Raw genomic sequence first — 17,964 nt, forward strand, 5'->3', positions numbered from 1 at the left:
AAGTGTAAAATGCCTTTGTGTTCTCCCTAATCCGTTCTGCCAAGCCTTTCTTGTGCCCCCTCCTGGCTCTCCTCAGATCATTTTTGAGCTCCTTCCTCGCCTGTCATATTTATTCATCACTTGCAACAACTGTTCCTTAAACAGTCTCCACATGTCTATAGTGCCTTTACCATGGAACAATTGCTCCCAATCCATGCTTCCTAACTCATGTCTAATTGCATCATAGTTTCCTCTTCCCCAATTAAATATCCTCCCATTTTGCCTAATCCTCTCCTTCTCTATAGCTATGTAGAATGTGAGGCAGTTGTGGTCACTATCACCAAAATGCTCTCCCACCACAAGATCTGATACCTGCCCTGGCTCATTTCCGAGCATCAAGTCTAGAATGGCCTCTCCCCTCGTCGGCCTGTCAACGTACTGAGTTAGGAAACCCTCCTGAACTCACCTTACAAAAACAGCTCCATTCAAGTCTTCTGCTAGAAGGAGGTTCAATCAATATTGGGAAAGTGAAAGTCACCCATTACAACAACCCTACTATGTCCACACTTTTCCAAAATCTGCCGACCTCTGCTTTCTTCCATCCCCCTGCTGCTATTGAGGGTCCTGTAGTAAACCCCTAACGAGGTGACTGCTCCCTTGCTGTTCCTAATTTCCACCCATACTGACTCGGTAGGCAGACCCTCCTCGACAATGGAAGCTTCTGTAGCTGTGATACTCTCTCTGATTAGTAGTGCTACACCCCCTCCTCTTTTTCCCCCTCTTTATTCTTTTTAAATGCTCTAAACCCTGGAACATCCAGCAGCCATTCCTGCCCCTGAGAAACCCATGTCTCTGTTATGGCCACAACATCATAGCACCAGGTACTGATCCATGTTCCAAGTTAATCACTTTTATTTCTGATACTCCTTGCGTTAAAGCAAACGCACTTTAACTGATCCCTTGGTTCCTTCCCGGGAAAGTCCTTCCCACTAGCTGGTCTACCTCTTGCTATTGCCTCATCTGCATCAACTCTCACATCTGGTATACAGCTCAGGTTCCCACCCCCCCTGCCATACTAGTTTAAACCCTCTCAAACTACTCAAGCAAACCTTCCACCCAGGACATTGGTCCCCTTCCAGTTCAGCTGCAACCCATCCTTCTTGTACAGGTCCCACCTTCCCCAGAAGGTATCCCAATTATCCCCAATAAATGAAGGGGAAGAGTGAATAGTTATGCTGCTGATAGTTATATTGCAGAAGGATGTCACATCGTCACGTCAGCATTGACTGATTGGGCTGAATGGCCTGTGGCTTGGCCTCACCATTGCTATCATTTAATGAGCTCATGCACACATAGTGCTCACTTGGAAAGAGCTTCTTTATTGTTATATTCCAAGCCCCCTTGTAATGAAAACCTCTCTCAGAAGGACATCATTGCAGCTGATAACCTTCTGTTGTATGGTTCAGCAGGCCAGGGCAGGGCAGAGGACATGGGTTTATTCATTGCATCAGAAATACTTGCGTCTGAGAAGACAATCTTTTGATCAGTCTGTTTACACTGTGGAACAGTTTGGTAGAATCATTGATGGGACAGTCTGCACCTGAACCAGAATGGGACCAACACCCCTGTGTGGGTGGGTTTGCTTGTGCTTTTGGGAGGAATTTAAGGTAGTTCTCCAGAGGGAGGGGAAATAGTGTGTTAGTATGTAGGGACACAGCCTACTTTAGTGAAGGAACCAAGGCAGATCAAGTTCAGCCATGTTGACTTTCAAGGGAGGAAGGCAGGCTGGGTGGCCTGTACATTTATACTCAGAATAAAATGGGTCAGAGAGATTGGTTAAGGGCATGGATTGACACCTGGAATTGAATGTTGTTGCAATCACAGGGACATGTTTGAAAGAAGGACAGGACTGGCAACGCAACATTCTGGGGCATAGGATCTTTAGACAGGAAAGTGGAAGGTGCCGAAGAAAAGGTGGTATTGTGTTATTTATGAAAGGAATTTGGTACTGCAGGAAGGAAGGACAATATCTCAGAAGGGTTTTCAAATGAGGCTTTGTGGGTAGAGATTAGGAGTCACACACTGGGAGTGTATTGTCAATTCACAATAGTCAGCGGGCAATAGAAGAGCTGATATGTACACAATTCACTGAGGTGTTTAACAAATGGATAATTATATCGGGGAATTTCAACTTCTTCAGCATTCATTAGAATAACAATAGTATAAAAGTTTTAGAGGAGCAGATTCCTTTAAATGCATACAGGAAAGTTTTTTGCATTGATGTTTAGTTTGTCCAACGTGGGAAAGTGCAGTGCTGGACCTAAGTTGGTGGATCAAAGCTGGACAGATGCTTGAGGTGACAGTGGGGGAGCATTTTCATGACAGGAACCACAGCACCAAATGGTTTCAGTTTGTTCTGGGAAAGGAAGAAGATGGTCTACAAAAACAGGTTCTGGATTGAGATGTTACCCGTGTTTTGACCCACTCCTGTTTAAAAACATTTTACCCAAATGGTCTTGCTGGTGCGGTGGACAAGGGCGGTGGGGGCAGAAATCAGTTTGTGGTTCAACTCAATTTCATTCACAAAATACTCCTTATTAAAAACACCATGTGACCGTTTCCAAATATTTGTTTAACTCTATCCATCTGAGAAATGATATTACACACAATGGTCCTTGTGTTTGATCTTGGCCGTTGGAATCTCCTTTCTCTCTGATGCATTGCTGGCTCTCTTCCACAAAGCTGGTCTCACAGGTCAGGGCAGATCTTCTCCTGGGTCTTCTTGGGTTGCCTCACCATCTTCTGTCATGAGTCTTGCTGTGTGTCTTCCCTGCAAGCCTTCACTGAGTCTTCACTGAATCATCACTGAGGTTTCTCTGTGTCCTCATGAGATGGTTGGGTCATGGTGTGTATTTTGATCCCCCTTTTGCCCCGGACCTGCCAAACTTTTCAGTGGCCTTTCACCATTGCGATCATAAACTGGGTTTAAGTCATCCAATGGAGTTGTGTCAACACCCTTCACTGTTACCGTGCTGGGAGGTGTAATGTGCACACAGTCAAGCAGTCCACACTTTCTCCACACACTCAGGCAGTCAAGTTGCCAGAGAGTATGATCGATGCTTCTTCAATACACAGCTCTTGATCTGGTTATAACTGGTTCCTCTTGTGACTGGCTGACCTTGGCTTCTGCGATTTTCTGAAGCCGACACTATTGGCTGCTCTGTAATTTAGTTGGCCACTTTTCTGTCAGGACTGATTTCTCCAACTGTGAGTCAATTCAGAATATCCAATTTTGGGATCATGGTTGCTTGACCACAGGGTTATGCCAGATTTTTTTGAAAAAGAAAATAGAGCAGAATCTGGCCAAAGTAAACTGGGAACAGCTGCTGAGGGTGAGTCTGCAGCAGAACTGTTGGAACTGTTCAAAATAAGATAAAGGTGTGAGTCAAGGTCCAACATCAGCTGGGATCAGAACAATCAACAGGAGCTGAAATTAAAATGATGGCAAACTGAACCACGGCTGATCTTAAAGTATCTTAAAGTCATTAAAATAAAAGTTTAAATTGTGCTCTCGCATAACTCATTAAGATGCGATCAAATATCCGGGAAATTTCAAACTCTCAGCTCTCGAGTCTTCAGTAATCATTTCCCACAATGTTCTGCAGATCCTGTTCTGCTCAATGACACTCCCATCTCTACCTTGAATAGAGCATAGAACAATACAGCACAGTATAGGCTCTTTCACCCTCAATGTTGCACCAACCTGAGAAACTCATCAAAAGCCCATCTTTTAGATTTTTTAAGCTTCCTTACAGCGTGGAAACAGGCCCTTTGGCCCAACTAGTCCACACCGATCTTCCGAAGAGTAATCCATCCAGACCCATTTCTCTCTGACTAATGCACCTAACAATGTGGGCAATTTAGAATGGCCAATTCACCCGAACTGTACATGTTTGGACTGTGGGAGGAAACCCATGCAGACACAGGGAGAATATGCAAACTCCATACAGACAGTCGCCCAAGGCTGGAATCGAACCTCGGTCCCTGCCGCAGTGAGCCAGCAGTGCTAAACATTGAGCCGCCATGCCGCCCCTAACCTACACTATTCCATTATCATCCATATATTTAACCACTGACCATTTAATTGCCCTTACAGTTGACGAGTCTCCTACTATTGAAGCAGGTCATTCTACACCCTTACTACTCTCTGAGTGAAAAAAAAACCTCTGACATCTGTCCAATATATAACACCTCTCAGTTTGAAGCTATTCCTCATGTTCTAGTTGTCATAATCTGAGGTAAAAGGCTCTCTCTGTCTGCTCTATTTCATCCTCTGATCATCATATACGCCTCTGTCAAGTCATCTCTGAACTTACTTCTCTCGAACGAGAACATCTTCAAGTGCCTCAACCTTTCCTCATATGACCTACTCTCCCTACCAGGCAACATCCTGATAAATCTCCTCTGAACTCTTTCCAACGCTTCCACATCTTTCCTAAAATGCTGTGGCCAGACCTACACGGAATACTCCAAGTGAGGCCGCACCAGAGTTTTGTGCAGCAGCAACATGACCTAATGGCTCTGAAACACATTGCCTCTTCAAATAAAACTAACACACTGTACACCTTCTTAACAACCCTATCAACCTGGTTGGCAACTTTCAGGGACCTATGCAGATGGACACTGACATCTTTCTGGGTAAAAACAAGGACGGCAGATGCTGGAAACCAGAGTCTAGATTAGAATGGCACTGGAAAAGCAAAAATGATGAAGGGCTTTTGCCTGAAACGTCGATTTTCCTGCTCCTTGGATGCTGCCTGACCTGCTGCGCTTTTTCAGCACTACTCTAATCTCGAGACTGAGAGCTTTCTGCTCATCAACACTGTCAAGAATCTTACCATTATCCCAGTACTCTGTATTCCTGTTACTGCTTCCAAAGTGAATCACCTCACACTTGTCCACATTAAACTCCATTTACCATCTCTCATACCAGCTCTGAAGCTTATCTATATCCCTCTGTAACCTACAACATCCTTCCGCACTGTCCACAACTCCACCGACTTTCATGTCATTTGCAAAGTTACTCCTTTCTTTCTATGCCCTCGTCCAGGTGATTTATAAAAATGGCAACCTGCAGTGGCCCCAAAACAGATCCTTGCAGTACTCCACTAGTACCTGAACTCCAGGATGAACATTTCCCATCAATGACTACCCTCTTTCTTTTCTCAGAACGCCATTTTCTGATCCAAACCACAAAATCATCCTTAATCGCTCCCTTTCTTGAACAAGAGGACAACATTTGCTATCCTCCAGTCTTCTGACACTATTCCTATCAACAATGATGACATAAATGCATAGATCCCTGAAAGTTGCCAAGCAGGTTGATAGGGTTGTTAAGAAGGTTACGGTGCGTTACTTTTATTTGAAGAGGCAATGAGTTTTGGAGCCATTAGGTCTCTTTACGCAGAGAGTGGTAAGGGCGTGGAATGCCCTACCTGCTAAGGTAGTCAACTCAGCCACATTAGGGAGATTTAAACAATCCTTAGATAAGCACATGGATGATTTTGGGATAGTGTAGGGGGACGAGCTGAGAATAGTTCACAGGTCAGCGCAACATCGAGGGCTGAAGGGCCTGTTCTGCGCTGTATTGTTCTATGTTCTATGTTCTAAACATCACTGCCAAAGGCTCTGCAATCTCCTCCCTGGCTCCCTGGAGAATCCTAAGGTAAATCACATCTAGCCCAGGGGCCTTATCTATTCTCACACTTTCTAGAATTGCTAACACCTCCTCCTTGTGAACCTCAATCCCATCTAGTCTAGTAGCCTGTATCTCAGTATTCTCCTTGACAGCATTGTTTTTTTCCTATGTGATTACTGATGAAAAATATTCATTCAGAACCTTTCCTATCTCTTCAGACTCCCTGCAGAACTTCCCACTACTCTCCTTGACAGGGTCCAAATCTTACTCTAGTCATTCGTTTATTCCTGACATAGCTATATAAAGCTTTAGTGTTTTCCTTGATGCAACCTGCCAAAGCCTTCTCATGTCCTCTCGTGGCTCTTCTTAGCTCTCTGTTTCAGTCCTTCCTGGCTAACTTGTAACACTCAAGTGCCCTAACTGAGCCTTCATCTCTCATCTTTACATAAGTCTCTTTCTTTCTCTTGATAAGAGATTCAACTTCTTTATTAAACCACAGTTACCTTGCTCGACCACTTCCTCCCTGCCTGACAGGTACATACTTATCAAGGACACACAGTAGCTGTTCCTTGAACAAGCTCCACATTTCAATGCTACCCATTCCCTGCAGTTTCCTTTCCCATCCTATGCAACCAAAATCTGCCTTATCACATCATATTTGCCATTCCCCCAGCTTTAACTCTATAACTTTTGCACTGCGATATGTACCTGTGGTCACTATCACCAAAGAGACAAAGACAAAGGAGCATAAGAATAGGAGTAGACCAGTAAGCCCAATAATTCAATCATGATTGCTCATTTTCCTCAATGCCACTTTCCTTTATTATCTCCCATCTACCCTGATTCATTGGTCTCCAGAAATCTCTCAGCTCCTCTCTTGAACATACTCAATGATTGAGGTCCTCTATCCCTCTGGAGTAGGAAATTCTACAGATTCCCCACCTTCTGGGTGGAAAAGTTCCTCCTCATCCCAGTTTCCATTGTAAGACTCCTTTTCCTGTGATAATGCCCCATGATCTTGACTCACCAGCCAAAGGAAACATTGCTACCAACATCCACAGTCGTGCCCCTCGAAACGTATTGAAAGTTTCAATTCAATCACTTCTGATTTTTCAAACAGAGATCATACAGGCCAGTTTCTTCAGTCTCTCCCATCCATCAAATCCACTATCCCAGGGATTAGTCTGCTGACTCTCCATATAACTCCCTCGATGATAAGTCTGTGCTTCCTTACATTTGGGGACAAAGTGTCCATAATCCAGGTGTGCTCTCCCCATTACTTTGTCCAACTGCAGCAAGACATCGTCACTCCTGGACTTAGCCCTTTGGTAATGAAGACCAGCATTTGCCTTCCTTATTGACTGGTGCAGCCTCATGCTGACTTTTAATGAGTCCCTTTGGACACCAACAATTCCTAAACTCTCACTATTTAAATATATTCTGCCTTCTTGTTTCCTTAGGTAAAGTAACTATTTTCACAATTATTCACATTACATTTCATCTGCCTTGTCCTTTCCCATTCACTGAGCCTGGCTACTTGATGCCTCCTTGCATATTCCTCACATCTTCCAATCTTACCTACTTTTTATACCATCAGAAAGTTTGGAACCATTTCAATTGGGCCCCACTTCCAAACCATTTCTCCAGCTGTTGAACACTGTGGACCTTGCACTGAGCCATGCAGTACATCACATAGAAGAGTCTGTCTTCATGTGAGACACTCTTTTACTCCTACTGTTTGTTTTCATTCACCTTTCTTAATTTTTAAAATTCTTTTGTGGGGTTTGGGCATTGCTGACTGGGCCAGCATTGATAGCCCATTCCTAGTTGCCCCTTAAGAAGATGGTGGTGAGCTGCCTTCTTAAATTGCTGCAGCCCACTTGCTGTGGATTGACCCACAATGCCAGTAGGGAAGGAATTCCAGGATTTTGACCCAACGACTGTGAAGGAATGGCAATATATTTCCACATCAGGGTGGTGAGTGGCTTGGAGGGGAACTTGCAGGTGGTGGTGTTCCCAAGTACCTGCTGCCCTTGTCCTTCTGGGTGGAAGTAGTTGCGGGTTTGGAAGATGCTGTTTAAGGATCTTTGGTGAATTTCTGCTGTGCATCTTGTAGATATTACACATTGCTGCTACTGAGTGGTGGTGGTGGAGGGATTGAATATTTGTAGATATGGTGCCAATCAAGCTGGTTGCTTTGTCCTGGATGGTGCGAAGCTTCTTGAGTATTGTTGGAGCTGCATCCATCCAGGCAAGTGGGGAGTGTTCCATCACACTCCTGACTTGTGCCTTGTAGATGGTGAACAGGCTTTCGGCTCTCAGGAGGTGAGTTATTCACTGTGGTATCCACAGTCTGTGACCTGCTTTTTATTCATTGTGTTTATGGAGTGAGTCTAGTTGAGTTTCTGGTCAATGATAATGCAAAGGATGTTCCCATTAAACTTTATCTGTCATGCATTTGCCTACTCACTCAGACTGTCCAAATCACACTGCAGCGTCTATATGTTTTCCTCACAGCTCGCCCTCCCATCAGCTTTCTGTCACCTGCAAACTTAGAGATTTTAAATTCAGTTCACTTTTCTAAATCATAAATTGATATTGTGAATAGAACAACATCCAGAACAAAGCAACCTGCTTGATTGGCATTATATCTACAAATATTCAATCCCTCCACCACCACCACTCAGCAGCAGCAGCAATATGTACTATCTAAAAGATGCATTGCAGAAATTCACCAAAGATCCCTGTGGCACCCCACTAATCACTGTCTGTCCCTGAGAAAATGACCCATTTATCATGAATGTTTGCTCCTTGTTTGCCAATCAGTTCTCAATCCATTTCATTGCACTATTCCAATCTCAATTGGCTTTAATTTTTCATGTTAATCACTTCTGTGATTCCTTATCAAAAGTCTTCTCAATGTAACTTAGTGTTCACAGCAAAAAAACAAATGTGAATTGAAGTGATGAGAAGGCAAGCAATTCATTGAAGTCCTGGTCTACATTGATGCGACTGAACTGTGTTTCCTGATTTTTTCAAATCTTTTTCTTCCCTTAACAGCCATGTCTGGTCTGTCTTGTGTGATTGCCTTCATGTGGGAGAGCAGAAATTCAGAAATGGTAAAACTAGTTATAAATTGTTTCCATTTTGCATTGATGAAAACAAACAGTTTGCAATCAGTTTATGTTTATCTTGCTCAGTTCAGTAACCTGGTTTGTGTTTACACTTACCCTGAGTTTCATGGTCAGGCTAATTGGGGACTTTGGAATGTTTGACTAAATCTTTCCCCATTGCAACAATTCGTGGAATAGCGGACTTGATTTCCCGAGAGTCATGACAATGTGGAATTTTAAATTACGCATGTTGTCATTACACCTTTCATGTGTTTGGAATAATCTGGGGTGAGGATCCATTGTCATGATAATTGTTGCAGAGATTGTAACCACCACTGTATAATTCTCAGGGCAGATTCACTGACAACAAATCATAAACAACAAATATTATCAGATTCACTTCATGGAAACCTATTCAGTAATGTCTGTTCACCAAAGGGTTAAGAGAAAATTAGAAAAAAAGCATTGAAAGCCAAGAAATGGAATAAGGAATGTGTTCAAACTGCTGTCCCCCATCTCATGCTAGAGAACCATGTTGAACTTTCTTTTTACTGGCAGCTTAATTTCTTTAACTTCTGAGAATGAATGATTAAAAAAGCTGCAATTGGCTCAGACACTTTGAGTTTTGAATTATTAACTGGACATACAATAAATTGTGTGGAGAAACAGGGTTGCCAGTCTGTTGAGATGATCAGTGGAACTCTACTTGCTGTGATCCTGTCCCTCTGTGTTACTTTTGGTAAGTGTTTGCTTTGGAGAAATTTAACTTGCTATAAAAGACCTCTCTATGGTTTCTGCTGCTGTGGAATTTGTGTGAATTCTTTAAGTTTGAACGTTGAGAACTGGAAGGGAGAGTCACAAGGAAAATTTGTCACTGTCTGGGGATTGTTCGGTGCAGCTGACACAGAGCTTTCCACAGGCTGGGAACACAGACCAGAAAATGGAGCGTTCCTTCCATCTTTTTCTGTTATTTATTTACTGGGAGAATGGGATTGAGGGACAGGCTGCTCCATTAAGGTGTGGAATTGGAGTGGATTAGATTAGTTTGTATGTTCACTGGGTCTCGTTAGGGTGGATTGAAAGACAACCTCCTGTTTTATAAAGTTGGTGAATTTACAGCTTTGTGATTCAGAATGAATTTCACCAATGGACCGATGCTGACACTCACATTAATTCTCTATTCTCAAGCTGCACCCTCACACTCACTGAGAGTTTAGACTCCCCCTGTGCTTCCACCATTTCCCAGCTGTTAAATGGACTGTGGAACAAATTGGGGATTTCATCATCTACAGAACGAAGAGAGGGAAACTGCAGGAAATGTGATTAATAAATTTGGCTGAGATATGGTTGCCTTTTTTGAACAACAGCTGCAAACTGAGCCCAGTAAATGGAAAAAAAGAAGCAACATTTGCTGCACAGAGTGGAATCTCACTGTTCCCAAAATCACAGGAATGTTCTGACGAAGGAGGAAGCCATTGGGCCCATTGTATCTGCACCAGCTCTCTGACCACTTTAACTTAGTGCCAATGCTTGCCTTTTCCCCACCATCCTGCACATTGTTTATATTTAATCAAACATCCATTAGCCTGTTAAATGCCAAAACTGGACCTTAAGGCCAGAGGATATAAGAGCACAATTAGGCCATTCAGCTCATTGTGTTGTTTCTGCCATTCAGTGAGATCGTGGCTGCCCTGATAGTCCCCATCTCTACTTTCCTGCCTTTTCCCCATAACCCTGGATTCCATTTCTGATTAAAAATCTGTTGCTACCCGACTCTAAGTTACTTCAGGACTCAGTCTCAACAGCCCTCTGTGGTAAAGAATTCCTCAGATTCACTTCCTCTGAGAGATGGAATGCCTCCTCATCTCCATCTTAAATTGCAGACCCATTCCTATGAGCTTTAGCCCTCTGACCCCAGACACCCCCACAAAGGGAAACAATCTCCTTTCCATATTCACCCTGTCAAGGTCCAAAGAAACTGAGATGTTTCAAAAATTCTTTTCATTCCAAACTCCAATCAGGGCAAGCCCCTCCCCTGGGATGGAGAAAAGGATTCATGTCAATATATTCAGGAAGTAATAGCCGAACATTTGGAAAATCATAATCTAATCAAGCAGAGTCAGTGTGGATTCATGAAAAGGAAATCATGTTTGACTAATTTATTTGAGTTTTTCAAGAAAGTCTCATCTGGATTGGAGAGAGTGGAACCAGTAAATGTTTTGTGTTTGGACTTCCAGGAGGGATTTGGTCAGGAGGCTCACAAAAGGCAAATTCATTTGATAAGAATCCACAATATTGGAGAGAGCATACTAGTGTGGCCAGAGAAATGGTTCATGGGGAGGAAACAGTGAAAAGGGATAAGGGGTTCATTTTCAGGTTGTGAACGGTGACCAGCGGGGTTCCACAGGGATTAGTGCTGGGACCACATCTGTTTACAATTTATATTAATGTAGGAATATTTGCAGATAACACAAAAATAAATTAAAAGGCAGTTTGTGAGAGAGACACAAACAGTTTACAGAGATATCGATCATTTTACGAAAGTGTGCAAAAAGCTGGCAAATGGAGTATAACGTGTGAAAATGTGAAGTTGTTCATTTTAGAAGGGAGAAAAAAAAAACAATATTATTTAAATGGAGAGAAATTGCAGAAAACTGCAACACAAAGGGATTTGGGTAAACTTGTGCACAAAACTCAGAAAGCTAGCACACAGGGTTAACAGGTAATCAGGAAGGCTAATGGAATGTTGGCCCTTCTTTCTAGGGGGTTGAAGTATAAGAGTCAGGAAGTTTTACTGCAACTGGACAAGGTGCTGGTGGGCCCACGTCAGGTGTACTCTCAGCAGTTTTGGTTCACCTTATTTAAAGAAAGATTTACTTCATTGGAGGCAGTTCAGAAAAGGTTCACGAGGATGATCCCTGGTATGGAGGGATTGTCTTATGAGCAAAGGCTGAACAGGTTGGGACTCTACTCACCTGAGTTTAGCAGAATGAGAAGTAATCTCTCTGAAGGATACTTAAGGAGCTTGTCAGGATTAATGCTGAGAGGATGTTTCCCCTCATGGGAGAGTTTCGGACCAGACGCCACAGTCTCAGAATTAAGGGGCACCAGTTTAAGACTGAGATGAGGAAGAATGTCTTCTCTGACAGGATTGTGAGCCTTTGGGTTCCTTGCTCCAGAGAGCTGTGGGAGCAGAGTTTGTGTATGTTTAAGACTGAGATTGATAACTTCATGATCAGTTTCCAGGAATGTGTAGGAAAGTGGATGTGAGGAATGTTTTATTCAGCTGAGGACATTAGGATGCTGGTACATAATTCTTTGAAGTTTGCATTGCGTGTAAACAGGGTGGTTTAAAAAAAATCATACTTGCCTTCATTGTTTCGTCCTTTGATTACAGGAGTTGGGACAGCAGTGATATTGAGATTGTGCAGGATATTGGTGAGGCCTCTTCTAGAATACTGTGTCCAATTATGGTCATTCAGTTATAGTAAGTATATTGCTAAACTGGAGATGGGTCTGAAGTGATTTACCAGAATGCTGTTGGCTATGGAAAGGTTATGTTACAAAGAAAATCTGAATTAGTTGCAACTTTTCTCACTGGAGCATAAGAGGTTGGGAGGCCACCTGATAGAAAGTTATAAATTAAAGAGAGATATTGAAAGGGTTAATGGAAGGTGTCTTTTCCTGAGGATGAGGGATCTCTAGACTAGGGATCCCATTTTTAAGGTAAAAGTAGAGAGATTTTAAAAAGATATGATGGGCAAATCTTTTACACAGAGGGAATTTCGAGGGTGAAATGAATGACCTGAGGAAGAGTTGGATGTGGGTACAATTGCAATGTTTAAAAAAACATTTGGATAAGTATATGAAAAGGAAAGGTTTGGAGGGATATTGGCACTAGTTTTGTTTGGGATTATTGATGACTGCATTGGCGCCACCTCATGCTCCCGCGAGGAGGTTGAGCAATTCATCAACTTCACCAACACATTCCACTCTGACCTTAAATTTACCTGGACCATCTCTGACACCTCCCTCCCCTTCCTGGATCTCTCCATCTCCATTAATGATGACCAACTTGACACCGACATCTTTTACAAACCCAAACTTCCACAGCTACCTGGATTACATCGCTTCCCACCCTACCTCCTGCAAAAATGCCATCCTGTATTCCCAATTCCTCCACCGCCACCGGATCTGCTCCCAGGATGACGAATTCCACCACAGAACACACCAGATGGCCTCCTTCTTTAGAGACTGCAATTTCCCTTCCCACGTGGTTAAAGATGCCCTCCAACGCATCTCGTCCACATCTCACACCTCCGCCCTCAGACCCCACTCCTCCAACCGTAACAAGGACAGAACCCCCCTGGTGCTCACATTCCACCGTACCAACCTTCGCATAAACCACATCATCTGCCGACATTTCTGCCAGCTCCAAATGGACCCCATCACCAGGCATATTTTTCCCTCCCCACCCCTTTCCACCTTCGGCAAAGACCATTCCCTCTATGACTACCTGGTCAAGTCCACGCCCCCAACAACTTACCCTCCCATCCTGGCACCTTCCCCTGCCACCGCAGGAATTGCAAAACCTGCGCCCACACTTCCTCCCTCACCTCCATCCAAGGCCCCAAAGGAGCCTTCCACATCCATCAGAGTTTTACCTGCACATCCACCAATATAATTTATTGTAACCGTTGCTCCCGATGCGGTCTCCCCTACATTGGGGAGACTGGACGCCTCCTAGCAGAGCGCTTTAGGGAACATCTCTGGGACACCCACACCAATCAACCACACCGCCTGTGGTCCAACATTTAAACTCCCCCTCCCACTCACCGTCGACCCCTCACCACCCGATGCGTGGAGGAAGAATGCCTCATCTTCCGCCTCGGAACACTTCAACCCCAGGGCATCAATATGGACTTCATCAGTTTCCTCATTTCCCCTTCCCCCACCTCATCCCAGTTCCAAACTTCCAGCTCAGCACTGTCCCCATGACTTGTCCTACCTGCCTATCTTCCTTTCCACCTATCCACTCCACCCTGCTCTCTGACCTATCACCTTTATCCGACCCCCATTCACTTATTGTACTCTTTGCTACCTTTCCCCACCCTCCTCCCTGACCTATCACCTTCATCCCCACTCAACTATTGTACTCTATGCTACTTTCTCTCCACCCCACCCTCCTCTCATTTATCTCTCCACCCTTCAGGCACTCAGCCTCTTTCCTGATGAAGGGCTTTTGCCTGAAATGTCGATTTCCCTGCTCCTTGGATGCTGCCTGAACTGCTGTGCTTTTCCAGCACCACTCTAATCCAGAATCTGGTTTCCAGCATCTGCAGTCATTGTTCTTGCCTTGTTTGGGATTATGTTCACCATGGACTGTTTGGACCTAAGGGTCTGATTCTGTGCTGTATGACACTGTGACTCAATGACTCCATTGAATGGTGGACAGCCTCATAGGGCTGAATGGCCTACTCCTGTTCTAATTCCTCTGATCAACTTACTCGATAAATTCTACACTACCCCCCAAAAAATTGCATATTACAATATTATATTCCATTTGCCACATTTTGTCACTCACTTCACGTGTGACTCTCTCTTTGCAGGTTCTTCATCTCCTCTTGACACCTCACTTTTCTCCTTATCTTGGTGTCATCACCAAATTGATCCCCCATCCAGAATCAGAGATTGCTGTGCTGGAGTCTCTCATTCTTCACCCTTCATATCCGTGCTGCATCTCCTCCTCCATCTCCCCTGAAGTGGGATGGAATATTGCTGGACAAGGGACACAACATTCCAGTGGGACCCACCCTGACTCACTAACTGAGCTGTAGGTACCTTAGACTGACCCTGGGACCATCACTGACTCCATGTTATCTACCCGGAGCTGGAGGGGCACACCTCGTGACCCTCACATTTGTCTTCATTCTGCCCAGCTTATCCAATTTCCCTCAGCCATGCCGTAGGTGTAGAAAAGACCAAACAATCAGACTGTTGTTTATTTATTGGTATTTTTTATTTTGAAGGTGCAAATGTGTCAGTCCTTCTCCAGTCTCCCAGCCTGGAACGGGTCACCAAAGGTCACACTGCCCGTTTACGGTGCACCATGAAGAATGCTGCAGTGACACACATCGATGTACACTGGTATCGGTTGGAAAGACGGATTAAGGTGGTCTGGATTTTAACATATGATGTGAGGAACATCACACAACGGTACCCAGGATTCACTGAGCGTTTCCAGCCTTCCAGAGACCCCTCCAGTAACAGCTTCATTCTGACCATCTCAAACGTGAGGCCCAGAGATACTGGGGTCTATTATTGTATGGTTTCGGGTAATGTCCCCGGTAGAGGAAGCCAGCTCATTGTAGATAGTAAGTAGAGTTTACCTGACAATCAACACCAGCAAGAACCTTTTGCCCAATGAAAGAATTGAAGATCAGTTTGTTTTCAAGAAGTTTGAGGAGATGATGGAGAGTGACCTCAGGGATGGATTCATTGTAGGGAGGAAGCTGAGCTCAGGTTCAATGTTGGTGAATGGTGGGAGATAAGAGATATTTTTGCGGCAATGGGAGGAGAATCTTGTGGGAAATGTGGAGCTTTCTCCTGAAGAATGAGTGACATTAATTCCATTCAACTCACAAGGGTGTCAGTGCCATTGGGCTGGATGTGCAGAGTCAGGGAGATTGCTCTGTGAAATGCCACATCTGCAAGAGAATCTCCCAGGGATTGGGAATAAACCATAGAGCACAAAGGGGCACGCACATCCAGGTTAAAGGGAACCACTCCACATCACATATGGGGCAAGGGAAGGAACCCAACCTCCGTGAGCTCCCACAGCTGAGACTAGGTTTGAAGCTGAGACAGAGCCGTCGATTGATGGAGCAGAGAAGAGGCCCTTCGGCCCATTTAATGTTTTCCCAAATCCCCTCAAAACCTCCTGATTTTCACTTTAAAACTGTACATCTCATTATTGATTTTTGAATTAAATGAAAACATGCGCTTTCGATCCACAGTGTCCATATCACTCATCACATTATACTCCTCAATCAGGTCATCCCTCAATCTTTTCACTCCAGAGAAAACACTGCAAGTGTATCCAGCCTCTCCTCATGGCTGAAGTGCTCCATCCCAGGCAGTATCCTCTCCTTCCAGTGCAATCACATCACAGGGAGAAGGAACCGCGAGGAGCGAGGAGCTTCTGGTGGGAACAAGGAATGGGGATGGTCTGAGGCTGGCAGCTGAATTCAGGAGCTGCCCTTTATTAAAGCACTGTCACTGTAAATTCAGCCCCTGCTGTGCCTTCTGGCCCTTATTTAAAGGAGGTTAGCCAATCAGAGTTAGGAAGTCTTACTGCAGTGCTACAAGGCTCTGGTGAGACCACATCTAGAGCACAGTGAGCTGTTTTGTTCCTCTTTTTAAGGAAATAAATCATTTCACTAGTGGAGATCAGAGAAGGCTCACTGGGATGATCCTGGCACCAAGAAATTGTCCTACAAGCAATGGCTGAACAGGTTTAGCACCATTTGCAGTTTCTCAGATACTGAAACAGTTCATGTTCAGAATAGACAAGATTGAGAAAATATCTAGGCTTGCGCTGACAAGGGGAAAGCAACATTCATGTCAAACAATGCCAGGCTCCAATAATACAAAATTTAACTACCACCCCCTGCCATTCAAATAGGATTGCTATCACTGAATTCACCACTATCATTATCCTTGAGGTTACCATTGACCAGAAACTGTGGGGGTTTGCACATTCTCCCTGTGTCTGCATGGGTTTCCTCCTACAGTCCAAAGATGTGCATGTCAGATGAATTGGCTGTGCTAATTTGCCCATATGCTAGGTGCATTAGTCAGAGGGAAATGGGTCTGGGTGGGTTACTCTTCAGAGGTTCGGTATGGACTGGTTAGGCACTGCAGGGAATCTAATCTAATCTAATATAAGCACATTGGCTAGAATGCAACTCAAAGTAGTCTTGATGTTGGGTGTAAGTTGAATAAGGAGTTGAAATTCTCCTGTTGCAAAGATATTACTGCAGTTGTTATGGGGGATTTCAAAATGCAGCTAGATTGGGAGAATCAGACAGTACTGGATCCCAAAAAGGGAGTTTGTAGAGTGCTTCTGAGATGGATTCTTAGAACAGCTTGAACTGGAGCTTTGCAGAGTGAAGGAAATTCGGGATCTGGTGTTGTGCAATGAACTGGATTCAATCAGGGACCTTGAAGTAAGGGAGCCATTAGGAGGTAGTGACCATAACATGATAAGCTTTAATTTGCAAAGGGATACAGAGAAGGGAGAATCGGGAGTGTCAGTATTGCAGTTGAACAAAGGGAACTATGGAGCTATGAGGGAAAAGCTGGCCAAAGTTCAATGGTTAAATACCCTACCAGGTGTCACTGGAGCAAGAATGGCAGGTATTTCTGGATATAAAGCAGAAGATGCAGGATCAGTTCATTCCAAAGAGGAAGAAAGATCCCAAGGGGAGACAGGGGCGGCCATGGCTGATTAGGGAAGATAAGGACTGTATAAAGATAAAAGAGAAGAAGTACCACGTAGCAAAGATGAGCGGGAAGCCAGAGGGCTGGGAAACTTTTAAAGAGTAACAAAGGTTAACTAAACAGGCAATACCCAGAGAAAAAATGACGTACGAAAGTAAACTGGCCAAAAGGTGGGGAGTAAAAGCTTTTTTGGGTATGTGAAAAAAAAAGGTTAAGACTAAAATGGGGCCTTGAAGACAGAAATAGATGAATTTATTACGGGGAACACGGAAATGGCAAAAGAGTTGAATAGGTGTTTTGGATCTGCCTTCACTGGGGAAGACAAAAGCAATCTCCCAAATGTAACAGTGGCTGAAGGATCTAGGTAATGGATTAACTGAAGGGGAAGGAAATGGTGTTGGATAGACTGTTAGGTCTGAAGGCTGATAAGTCTCTGAGACCTGATGGTCTGCATCCCAGGGTACTTAAGGAGGTGGCTCTGGAAATCATGCATGCATTGGTAATCATTTTCCAATGTTCTATTGATTCAGGATCAGTTCCTATGGATTGGAGGGTGGCTTATGTTGTCCTACTTTTCAAGAAGAGAGGGAGAAAGAAAACAGAGAATTATAGACCGGTTAGCCTGACGTTAGTGGTGGGAAAGATGCTGGAGTCAATTATAAAAGATGAAAT

At 44.0% G+C, this 17,964-nt stretch overlaps 2 protein-coding genes across 4 annotated transcripts in view; one reads left to right on the forward strand and one right to left on the reverse strand.

Annotated features, from left to right (window-relative positions):
- Positions 1-17,964, reverse strand: part of LOC122552552 (immunoglobulin superfamily member 2-like) — a 1,022,215-nt gene that overhangs the window by 151,987 nt on the left and 852,264 nt on the right. The gene's annotated exons all lie outside the window — the stretch shown is intronic.
- Positions 9,128-17,964, forward strand: part of LOC122552551 (basement membrane-specific heparan sulfate proteoglycan core protein-like) — a 29,399-nt gene continuing 20,562 nt past the window's right edge. Inside the window, exons 1-2 of one of the 3 annotated variants that reach the window (XM_043695249.1) lie at positions 9,128-9,529; positions 14,820-15,164. In XM_043695249.1, the coding sequence (XP_043551184.1) occupies positions 9,376-9,529; positions 14,820-15,164 (499 nt within the window). In that variant the 5' untranslated portion in view covers positions 9,128-9,375. The remainder of the gene's footprint in view (positions 9,530-14,819; positions 15,165-17,964) is intronic. The other 2 variants (XM_043695248.1, XM_043695247.1) reach the window with 2 other exon arrangements.

The sequence above is a fragment of the Chiloscyllium plagiosum genome, chromosome 9 (genome assembly GCF_004010195.1).
Source record: "Chiloscyllium plagiosum isolate BGI_BamShark_2017 chromosome 9, ASM401019v2, whole genome shotgun sequence".
NCBI lineage: Eukaryota > Metazoa > Chordata > Chondrichthyes > Orectolobiformes > Hemiscylliidae > Chiloscyllium > Chiloscyllium plagiosum.